The sequence below is a fragment of the Miscanthus floridulus genome, chromosome 9 (genome assembly GCF_019320115.1).
Source record: "Miscanthus floridulus cultivar M001 chromosome 9, ASM1932011v1, whole genome shotgun sequence".
NCBI lineage: Eukaryota > Viridiplantae > Streptophyta > Magnoliopsida > Poales > Poaceae > Miscanthus > Miscanthus floridulus.
In genome coordinates, this window is record NC_089588.1 from 93,407,741 (window position 1) to 93,419,234 (window position 11,494).

At 41.5% G+C, this 11,494-nt stretch overlaps 2 protein-coding genes across 2 annotated transcripts; one reads left to right on the forward strand and one right to left on the reverse strand.

Moving 5' to 3' along the window:
- Positions 1-2,528: 2,528 nt before the first annotated feature.
- Positions 2,529-9,546, forward strand: LOC136480303 (uncharacterized). The gene is made up of 2 exons (XM_066477889.1): positions 2,529-2,747; positions 9,298-9,546. The coding sequence occupies exons 1-2, from the start codon at positions 2,529-2,531 to the stop codon at positions 9,544-9,546; spliced, it is 468 nt and encodes a 155-aa protein (XP_066333986.1).
- A 739-nt stretch (positions 9,547-10,285) lies between these two features.
- LOC136480304 (uncharacterized) lies at positions 10,286-10,912 on the reverse strand. Its single transcript, XM_066477890.1, has 2 exons — positions 10,573-10,912; positions 10,286-10,488 (listed from the first exon to the last, which is right to left on the reverse strand). The coding sequence occupies exons 1-2, from the start codon at positions 10,910-10,912 to the stop codon at positions 10,286-10,288; spliced, it is 543 nt and encodes a 180-aa protein (XP_066333987.1).
- Between the last annotated feature and the right edge of the window lie 582 nt (positions 10,913-11,494).

The window sequence follows — 11,494 nt, forward strand, 5'->3', positions numbered from 1 at the left end:
TTGGCAAAAAAAGCAACAGCTGCTTAGCAAACATAGAGAGGAAAAGGTGTAAAAAAAAGCAGCTGCTGCTTCCCAAATATAGAGGATAGGAAAAATAACCAAAAAATAGTTGACTGCTGCCACATGGTTGGAAGACCCCTGCAGATCAAAATCTGGTAACTTAGTAGAGGAGTAGAGTAGAGGAGGAGTAGAGAAGTGTAGCAGCCAGTAGTTAAGAGTAGCAGCCAGCAGCTAGGGAAGAGAGTAGAGTAGCAGCCAGCTAGTAGGAGTAGGAGTAGCTAGTAGTAGCAAGTAGAGTAGTAGTAGTTCAGTAGAGTAGAGTAGTAGTAGTAGTTCAGTATAGTAGTAGTAGTATATACAAACAGTTGTATCCAAAATAATCAGCTATAAGCACCAGTTCATTAAGAATTACAAGATAAAAACAGTGTCATCCTGGGAAAACATAGGTATTTGGAAAAATGAAGTGGAGTAAGTTCATTAAGAATTACAAGATATGTTTCAGCACACTAGTTTCAGTTTTGAGTTAAGACCACAGCATAGTACCTTCTGAAAGTAATATCAGCACAAGGTAGATACTATATGTTGGAGTACCTTTATTTTTGGGCTGCTAGATAAGTCACTGCCAGTAGAGATAGACATACAGGTCTGCGAGCTATAGCTAGATGTAGTGATGTCATAATGTCTCTAAGTTCTATCTATATAAAAATGGCTGGATGTAATTATGTCATAATGTCTCCAAGTTGTATCTATATAAAAATGGCAGTGCAAAAAGAAGTCTTTAAATAAGTAGGACTCCTAATATGTTTGTATATGGTTGCAGACCTAGTATATTCAATTCATACAAACTTACACATACTGACATACCTATATATGGAGACTTCACAAGCCAAACCATATCACTAGTGATAGAACTGCATGGTCTATAGCTAGATTAATGCCATAAATGTCTTTATAAAGGGCTAAAAATATATAGTCCAAAAAACTATATACTTCTTTTTGAACAGAAAAAGATATGCTTAAAACTAAACTAAAACATTTGTATTTCATCTACAATTTATTTTTGCTAATGCTAGAGATACATGTATGGTCTGCTATAGCTAGATCGGCATCAATGCAAAAAAGAAATGAGTCCTATTTTATCTATAATTCATTACTGATGCTATAGATAGACATACATGGTCTGCTATAGCCAGACTGATATCAAGGTATCTTCAAGTGCTACAAAAAAGAAAGTGTAAAGAAAGGAGTTTTATATATTAGTAGGACTTCTTAGAAAAAGATTCACAAACCAATCTACTACATCATGTGCTATATTTTCCATCTGTGTCAACATGACTAAAGGGGAACTGGTAACTGGTGGAGCAGCCATCCTTTAATTCCTCGATGTTAAAGGGGATTCCCCAATAACCAGTTTTAGGGATTTGAGGAAAGGAGAGTTGTTGGAGATGTTCAACATGACTAAAACAGCATACAGGCAATGGCTTAGATCATCCACATGTCCTAAAAGACCTCAACAATCAATTAACTTCATCTATGCCAATGCTCATATACATATTAAGAGTTTAATTCTACTGATGAGCTGCTATCTCACACCCAACAATCCATGTGTGGTTAGATACAGTTATTTATTCTAAAGGACACAGTCCACCCTCTTTGCCACAAGAAGTTTTTTCACTTATGATGAAATTCAGGCATGTCAACATAACTGAAAATTAGCTAGGAGCACCGATAATTTAGGTAAGGCTTCAGTTGCTGACCATGGTTGAGGTTTTGCAGAGGCATCCTGTAGAGCATCCTCCCTATAGGTTTCACAATTATGATAAACCTTTTTTATAGAATTTTTATCATGTGAACCAAATCACAAAGAAACTAGCATGGACAACCAATTAATCCTCCACAAGTCATCAAGAACATAAAAAAGTAGCCATTTATCTACTAGCGCCACTGCTAGCTGTTTGCCACTTTGGTAACAAGTTTGATCCGACTAATGTCAAGACATGTGCTACTAGCTGATACTAATAAGGTGTCAAATATGGCCAGGCGCAGCTAATAAGGAGTTTGGGTCAATGCCACCGAATGCATATACTGGTTAAATTTTAGCTTTCCAACATAAATGAAAATTACCCAACAAAACAAAGACTAAACCCATCAAACTTTGCTATAGGAGATGATTAAGGACATTGAAGGGGGCCATCAGTGTACAAAATATATAGAAAATGGATCTACAGCACGTCATCACCGATGCCAGGTTAAACCAGCGATGGATTCAAGCCACAATGACCCCACAAAATCGCTGTGCTGGTGGCATAGATTGCTGTTCCCAAAATACACTAATAATAACATTGTTAATGCATAAATGCTAGAATGACCACCAGAAATGAGAAGCTAAGAATCACTGTCGTTGGGAAATGGAACCTAGCTACCAGAGTTCGTAGAGCAACCAGAGTTCGTAGAGCAACCAGAGATCGTACTTCATAGAGCAAGCAGAGTTCGTAGAGCAAGCAGAGATCTGACACTTACCGGTCCAGATGGACGATGTGCACTGGCGTGCGGGGGCGGGACGTCGGGGCCCGGCGCGCGGGGTGGGACGCCGGGGGCGTGCGGGGGCAGGACGCCGGGGGTTGGCGCGCGGGGCAGGCACCGGGGGCCAGGCACGGGACGCCGGGGGTCGGCGCACGGGGGCGGGCATCGGGGGCCAGGTGCGGGACGCCGAGCGCCGGGGGCTGGTGTGGGCGGGCGCGGGACAGGTAGCGGAAACCCTAGGCGCGCGGGGCAGCCTGACGGCGTCGGAGGAAGAAGACAGCGCCCAGACGATGACTCCCGTGCGCTTCTTCCTATTTATACTCGGTACTATTTGTAGGGTCGGTTCCTGATTCAACCACCCCTACAAATATTTTCTATTTTTTAAATTATAAATTCTATATTTTTTATATCATAAAAACACAAAGTAATATAAAAAAATTGTGTATATACACAAATATAATATTTTGTATTATTCTATATATGAAGAAATATATATATATAAACAATTGTAGTCAAAACAATATAGAAAACAAAAAAAAACAAAAATTAAAAATTTGAATTTTAAAACTTCGACTACAATTTTATGACATTAAATGAAATAAAATGAAAATGTTGTAAACATAAAAGTTGTATAACTCATCAACATGTACAACTTTTATTTTGGTCATCTTGTCATGTGACTTTGTTTGAATGATTCAAATTTTGAAATTCAAATAATTTCAACTTGAAACAATATTTTGAAAGAGTAAATGATTTCAGATGAAAAACTCATGAATACCAAAGTTGTAGAAATCATCAATATGTACAACTTTTATTTTGATCATATTTTCATTTGACAAATTTGAACAGTTGAAATTTTGAATTTCAATAATTGGCAACTTCAAACAAGATTTTGAAACCTTAAATGATTTCAACAATAAAAGTTGTGAACATAAAAGTTGTTGAACTTAACACTATCTACAACTTTTATTTTGGTCACTTCTTCATGTGACAAAGTATTAGTAAACATTGTTCATAAATTCACATATGACTCATAGTTTCCTGAACTATACGAGAAACATGTTGATTTATGAACAGTGTTTAATATCACTTTGTCAGATGAAGAAATGATCAAAATAAAAGTTGTAGATCTTGATGAGTTATACAACTTTGGTATTCATCACATTTTTAGCTGAAATCATTTAATGGTTGTAAATCTCATTCGAACTTATCATTTTTTTTCTAAAATTTTCTAAAATCATGCTCTATCATTTAAGTTTCAAACCTAATTTTCAAACACTAAATGATTTCAGCTGTAAAGGTGATGAATATAAATGTTGTATAACTCGTCAAGATCTCCTACTTTTATTTTGGTCATTTCTTCATTTCATAAAGTGTTAAGTGATTTCATAAAGTTTTAGTAGTAATAGAGTGGATGTTCAAATAGAGTCATCTGGATGTTGCAAAGGGTAGTCTCACACACATGCATAAATGTAGTCTCACACACATACAAAAATATGTAGTCTTACACACGTACATAAATATATAGTCTCACACACATCCATAAATGAAGTCTTACAAACACACACTTACATAAACACTCCACGTTCAACAACTAGCTAGCCCGCTGTAACGACTTTCCCCTTGACACATTTTCGTTCCCATGGCAATATGTCTTTGGGGAGGTTCTTTTCCACAACACTGATCTTCTTGGGAAAGTCTGTGAATAGCGGCATCTCATCGTAGTTATTGTAAGCTTCAACATCGTCCACGCCATCAACTCCAATAATGTGCTGTTTTCTGGAGGCAACCACGTGCTTTGTCTTCTTCTTTGGGGGGAGGTTACTTTGTGGGTCAGACATATAGAAAACTTGTGCGACACATGAAGTGAGCACCCAAGGGTCATCTTGGTAGCCTAGATTCTCGAGGTCCAGTACTATCAATCCGATCTTGTTTAGTTGGTGTTGTTTGATCCAGCGGCATCGAAACAGGGCCACCGTTATATCTCTTCCATAGTCAAGTTCCCATATTTCTTCAATGATGCCAAAGTATTGGATCTTTCGCCCCAATCCATCGAGAGCCTCTATTCGAACGCCGCTGTTTTGGTTCACATATTTACTATCCTTTGCGTGGGTATAGTACGTATACCCATTGATGTCATAAGCATTCTAAGATGTCACCTGTCTCGATGGCCCCTCTGCCAACCTACTGATGGTAATAGAGTCTGTGGTTTCTCCAGGCGGTATGTTTTGGTCCTTCAACCATGTAGTTAGTCGTTGCTTGTGTTGTTTCATGACCCAATCATCCGAACGGCCATTTCTCTCTGCCATAATGATAGCCAAGTGTTCATCAATGTACGGTTGCATCAGTTGTGTACTCTGCAAGACACTGTAATGCGCCCGACTCACCTCTTTGTATTCATGGTCGATGAACACTTTTCTACCACTGGTGCCCTTCCCAGCCAGCCTACCCTTGTGACGAGAATTGGGTTTACCAATCCTTTTCTGTACTTTTAGGTACTCTTGACAGCACTCGACGACTTCTTCAGTACTGTAACCCTCTATCATGGAGCCCTCTGGGTATGCTCGATTATGCACGTATCAACTTAGAACCGACATGAACCGCTCATAGGACCACATTTCATGCAAGTAGCAAGGGCCCAACGCCTGTATCTGATGAACCATGTGAATCATGAGATGTGGCATTATATCAAAAATAGCAGGAGGTAAACACATCTCCAGCTGGTTTTGTGTCTCCACCACAAATTCATGTAGGTCACTTAGCTCTTGCTTGCCAATCGTCTTCTGTGAGATCTTCAAAAAGAAGTAGCACATGCGGGTGATGGCCATTTTTAAGAACTCTGGCTTTATAACCCTGATTGCAATAGGTAGAAACACTGTCAGCATCATATGGCAATCGTGAGCCTTGCAGTGTGTTATTGACAAGTCCTTCATCGACACTAGCTTCTTAACATTTGCTGAAAACCCAGTCGGGACTTTGATCCCCCTTAGGAAAGTGCATATAGCTCTCTTCTCGTCTGGTGTTAGGTTGAAGCACGCCGCGGGGAGAGTATATTTTCCATTAGCCTCAGGTACCGGGTGAAGCTGTGGCATCACGTTTAGCTGCACCTTGTCTTTCCGTGCTTTCAGACCATCCTTTGACTTGCCTATGTCCATCAAGGTAGCAATGAGACTCTCAAAGATATTCTTCTGCACGTGCATAGCATCAATGGCATGGGGGACCTCTAAGTTTGGCCAATAAGGCAGATACTGAAAGAAGATCGATTGTTTCTTGAAAGGTACGCCTTCTACAGGAGGTGTGCTTCTATCTCTGTTCGTCCCATCCAAATTCTTCTTTCCATAGACGACACGTATGTTTTTCACCATTCTGTACACGTGTTCTCCATTATGACGTCTCTCCGGAGAGGGTTCAATCTTCGGGGCATTGTCATAAAATCTAAAGAACAATTTGCTGCGGTACTTGTGACTTGTCTTTAAGAAGCGTCGGTTCCTTAGGTAAACTATCTTCTTGGATGCATCCAGGTACACCCATATAGTACCATCTAAGCAAACCAAGCATCCCGTCTTTCCTTTGATCTGTCCAGACAAAGCAAACAGCATGGGGTAATCATTAGTAGTAACAAATATTATTGCTCTACATATGAAGTTCTCCTTTCGGAATGCATCGTACATCTGCTCCCCATGCCTCCATAGCCTTTCCATTTCTTGCATCAAAGGCTCGAGGAACACGTCTATATCAATGCCTGGTTGTTTAGGGCCAGAAATAAGAATAGTGAGGAAAAGGTACTTTCTCTTCTGACACAACCATGTTGGGATGTTGTACATGGTCAAGATCTCTGGCCATGTGTTGTGGTCGCTCATCCTCTCATTGAAGGGATTCATTCCATCGGTTCTCAAGCCAAACTGTACATTCCTTGGGTCATCACTGAATTCTTTATGCTTCTCATCAAACCTTTGCCACTGACTACAATCAGCCGGGTGTGCAATCTTATCATCATCCACCTTGCGCTCATCATCCCACCATGTCATGAGTGTGGCTTCTTTAGGGTTTAGAAAGATACGTCTCAAGCGGTTGGTCACTGGCAGGTACCACATTACCAAGGCAGGAATTCTTCTCTGCTTTGCATCGTTGCCTAATAGAGTGTCCTCTGGGGGCTGAGATTCGTGTACCACCTTTTTTGTACCCTTCTTATTTCTCTTTTTCCTTACCCCACCATAAAGGTCATTATTCTTGTATCGACTGGCCCCACACTGGGGACATTTATCCAGTGACTTGAACGTTTCACCACGAAAAAGTATACAGTGGTTGGGGCATGCATGGATTTTTTCAACCCCCATTGTCAATGGACTTATGACCTTCTTCGCTTGGTATGTGTTGGCGGGAACTGAGTTTGGTTGTGGTAGCACCCATGATAGGAGATGCAATAGATCATTGAAACTACAGTCTGACCAGCCATACTTAGCCTTCAGGATGAGCAGCTCAAGCACAAAACGTAGCAATGTCCAATGTGTCGGACAACCCTTTTCAACACCATACACAGTCTCCTTCGATGCTTTTGTCACCCTTTCTAAATTTTCTAGACCTTTCGGGCTATTTAGTAAAATCTCTGGTCCAAGGGCTCGAATCATGTCCTCTAAATCATCTTCATCCCCGACACGTGCTCCACCATCATTATTGGCACCACCTTCGTCGTTACCATCCCAACCACCAGCATCACCACCTTGTTCATTGCCAAACTCGAAATCCATTCGTGCATCAAGCTCTGCTGAATATTGGGACATGGATTCTATGGTTTCGTCGTCGTATTCCTCCTCATCCTCGTCGTTAATAATAATCATTTCACCATGATGAATCCACACTGCGTAGTCCTCAACAAATCCTCGCATAATCAAATGTGATCTGATGATAGTCACATCTGTCCATGCCATATGGTTCTTGCAATCTTTATAGGGGCAAATAATTATATCCTTATTCTCTTTCAATGTCGTTGCATGCTTCTTTGCGGCTTCAATAAATTTATCCACCTCTTTACGGAAACCTGCCTTGAACCTTAACGAACCATACATCCAAGAGTTCCTGTACTCCATCTTTGACAACAACAACAAAACAAACATTAAAGGGCTACTTATTCAGATATATATAAAAATGAAACAAATTAATAATTACTTGAGAATAATGGTATATACTTCAGATATATATGAATATAAATCTAATATAATTACATGAAGCATACAAACACACCATGGTAGAGAAAAATTAATTAATGGCCCATTTATCCATAAATAATTAAAATACATATTTATTGATTACAATAAACAATTTCAAAGACAACAATTAGCAACAATTATACTTTACCCAATATCTTTCATACAAACCCTAGTCCAATTTCATCAAACATAAATTTACAAAAATGAAATTAATAAAAAAACCAAACCCTAGATCTAGATCCACATGCACATGAAACATCCATAAAACTAACTAATTGTTCACTAAAATCAAGAAACATGGACCAAATAAGGGTATGATCTTGTTCCCCTCCTTAATTTATCCTAGTACATTTAAAACTTGGGTCTAATTTGCTTCATAAGTAGCTCAAGCACCATAGAAGAGAGAGAAAAACAAAACTCTAATTACTCACTAACCAACCATTAAAACTTCAAAAAAGTGTGGAATAGCATTTTCTTACCTTCTACAACCTCTCCACCAAAGGATTTGAGAGCAAAACCTTCCCTCCTTAGTAGAGCAATTTTTGGGAGGTGCCCAAGGCCTCCCCACCTTTCTTTCACGGGTTGGAGTGAGTGACCCGAGGAGGAAGAAGGTGCAGCAGCTGTTTTATATGTGGGTCATTTGTAGGGGCGGCTGGTGATTGAGCCGCCCCTACAAATCAGAGCTATATATACGGGGTCATTTGTAGGGGCGGCTCAATAACCAGCCGCCCCTACAAATAGCATTTCCAGGGGCGGCTGGTGATTGACCCGCCCCTACAAATCAGACCCCATTTCTAGGGGCGGCTCGTAACACCAGCCGCCTCTGCTGTTCCATTTGTAGGGGGCGGCTAGTGTCTGGGGACCCGAGGACGCCACTGTAGGGGCGGCTCCATCACCAGCCGCCTCAACAAAAAATTCGAACCGTTGCTAAAAATCATTTTTTATGTAGTGATATTTACTCGATTTGCTTGATAGAAAATATTAATTCAATTTAATTTAATTTGTTAGGCCGGATGAAATGCTTGGGTTGGATCGAGCTATTTTGGAGCGAGTTGGTTGAATTTATCGGGTTGGGTGACTCCTGATTTTGCAAACATGCAAAGTTTAAATTTTAGTTATCAAGAATGTATAGGAAAAAATACACGCTATCTCGTGTAAATGCTAACACTAATTGAATATATAAATTTAACATAATCTATTTTTTGTCTGGCTCCCGCCATTCTTTCCTCTATATTAGTATAATGTTAATTCAACTTAGTAATCTATTTTTTATATTTTTTTTGCTCCTGCAGTTCTTTCCCTCCATATTTTTTGGTTTTGTATACGATCTTTTCTCTCACATCACAGTTAATCTGATTTTCCACACTCCATGCTAATTGTTGGGAACTCTAATAGTGGCCCCACCTTTCATAGAGACTAGCTAGAGGGAACTGTGTAAAACAGCATGAGAACTGCCCCCTAATTGTGGATCTTAACTCTCTGTTAAGAATCGTGGTTCCTTTTCTGTTTCCCCCCCATCGCACAACTCCGTACCTCCCATCTCCCACATCTTCCCTACTGCGAACAGGGTGGGCAGGGTGCCGCTGCCTGGCGAGGCGCGAAGCCGGGCGGGGCCGCCGTCGCCAGGGCTGGCAGGGCGGGGTGCACGCCAGTCTGCAACTTCCCAACCACCTCTGCCGCCGCAGCTCCCTCCGCCAACACCCCGTTCGGCTGCCCATGTTTTGGCTGTTCTCACCTACTGCTGCTGCCAGCAAACCAGCAGCCCCAGGCGAGCAGCAGCCATCCAAGCAGCAGCTGCATCAGCCGATTTGAATGAAGCCATTTCAAATAAAAAACTGGCGCCAAACCACCACAGCAAATCAAAAGCTGGCGCCAACACATGTGTCCACCGACATGTGTTGGCAACGGTTTTGAATCAAATGAAGGATAATCAAACAAAATGGCAGCACACCAACCCAGCCATTCAAATGCGGGCGCGACAACAACAGTTATCCACATTAACATATAACAGTTTCTAACAAGCCGTTCTAATAGCAGTTCATTACAAGTAACAGGTCCTTACAAGGCCATTCAAATAACAGTTCCTTACAAATAACAGTACATACAACAATTGCCATACCTACAACCTTTTACAACATGTGAAACACCTACAACAGACGCATACAACAATCTGTAATCTTGTTCATGCCATCTTCTACTCCACATACACCATGGCCTTCACAATACGTCCTCACCTGCATGTACACATATTGCCATACTACTACAATTCAACATACAGTTTGACGTGCATCTATGAAATTGGCATACAACTCAGCAGCAGAAATTGACATACCTGTGCACTACGTTGCCCAGATTCCGATAGCGATCCAATTTCGCACAACTTCCATATCAGGAGTAACATTTGCTGCCACCAATGCAAACACGTTGTAATCTGGAGTTCGATCCATGTTGCTCTCTGCAGAGCTTGCTTCGGTGTGGTCTAACAAAAAATTGTGCAGCGCAAAGCATGCAATAATAATCTTGGTTTGCTTCTCTCTCTCATAGTGTGGTACTCCTCACAGAATGTGCCACCGGCTTTTCAGAAACCCAAATGCCCGTTCCACAACACTGCGATGACTGAAATGGTGGAAGTTAAATTTCTCCTCTAAAGTATCAGCCTCTCTGCGGCTGAACTCTTCAAGATGGTACCTTGTACTGCGATATGGCCCCAAATATCCTTCACGCACGGCGTAACCAGAGTCCACCAGATAGTACCTTCCTACAAAACATGAATCATATCCACCATTAGTCACAAAACTATTTGAATAATTTGTGCATGAAGTCCATAAACCTACAAGCTTACCTAGTGGCGGATGCGGGTAATTTGGTGTCCGCATACAGTCATTCAACACCGCCATATCATGACTGGACCCCGCCCTCCCCGCACCGACATATGTGAAGCGCATGTCCATGTCCACTATGCCTAACACATTAACGGTAACAGTTCCTTTTCTATTGATGAAGTCCAAACGGGACTGGCGACTAACTGTCACTTCAACGTGAGTTCCATCTAAAGCCCCTATGCACCCATCAAAGAACGCTGCAAATGGGGTCAGCCTATGATGGATTTTTGTGTAGCTCGGATCCTTTGGCGCAATAGCCTTCTGTGAGAATGAGTACATGGCATTTGCCACATCACCCATCTTCCTACTAATTGTGTCCAAAGACCGTTCAAATCTATCCCTGATCTGTCTAGTAGGCTGATTTGTTGCACAAACCCACAGGAACATAGCTAAAGACTCAACCGACTGAAGCTGTTGTGTACATCCCAGCCATGATAAGTAACTAAGGTATGATGCAACTTTAGGAATGCGTCAGGATACATATGAAAGTTGTCGTAGCACTTTTGTCAGTTCAGCAAATTCGCTTCCACCCATTGTCGCCCAGTCAGCTCTGGCAGAGGGCAGGGAGGATTCACCACAGGACCTCGATTATACCTGGTAGCTGCATATGATCCTAGAGCGGCTCCGTACGCCTCCAACTTTGCAAATGGCAGAGGTGTCATCACTGGAAGTATCGCTGTTGTTGGAATCTTCAGTGCTGCTCATTCTGCGAACACTTTGTCCACAACATAGTGAGCAGACGAAATACAACAATGAACGCGACATGAACTGAAGTGCAAAGCTGAGTGCATACCTTTAGAGCACAGCACTCGGCTCCCTGCTGCTGCTCAATGATCGCTGGTGCTGGTGACTGCTCGATGCTGCTGGTGACTCCTCGCTGCT

Coding starts and splice junctions, on each gene's coding strand:
- LOC136480303 (XM_066477889.1), top strand. CDS start 2,529: ATGGACGATGTGCACTGGCGTGCGGGGGCGGGACGTCGGGGCCCGGCG. Junction 2,748..9,297: donor TGTGGGCGGGCGCGGGACAG/GTAGCGGAAACC, acceptor TACTGCGAACAG/GGTGGGCAGGGTGCCGCTGC.
- LOC136480304 (XM_066477890.1), bottom strand. CDS start 10,912: ATGGGTGATGTGGCAAATGCCATGTACTCATTCTCACAGAAGGCTATT. Junction 10,489..10,572: donor TTACCCGCATCCGCCACTAG/GTAAGCTTGTAG, acceptor CATGTTTTGTAG/GAAGGTACTATCTGGTGGAC.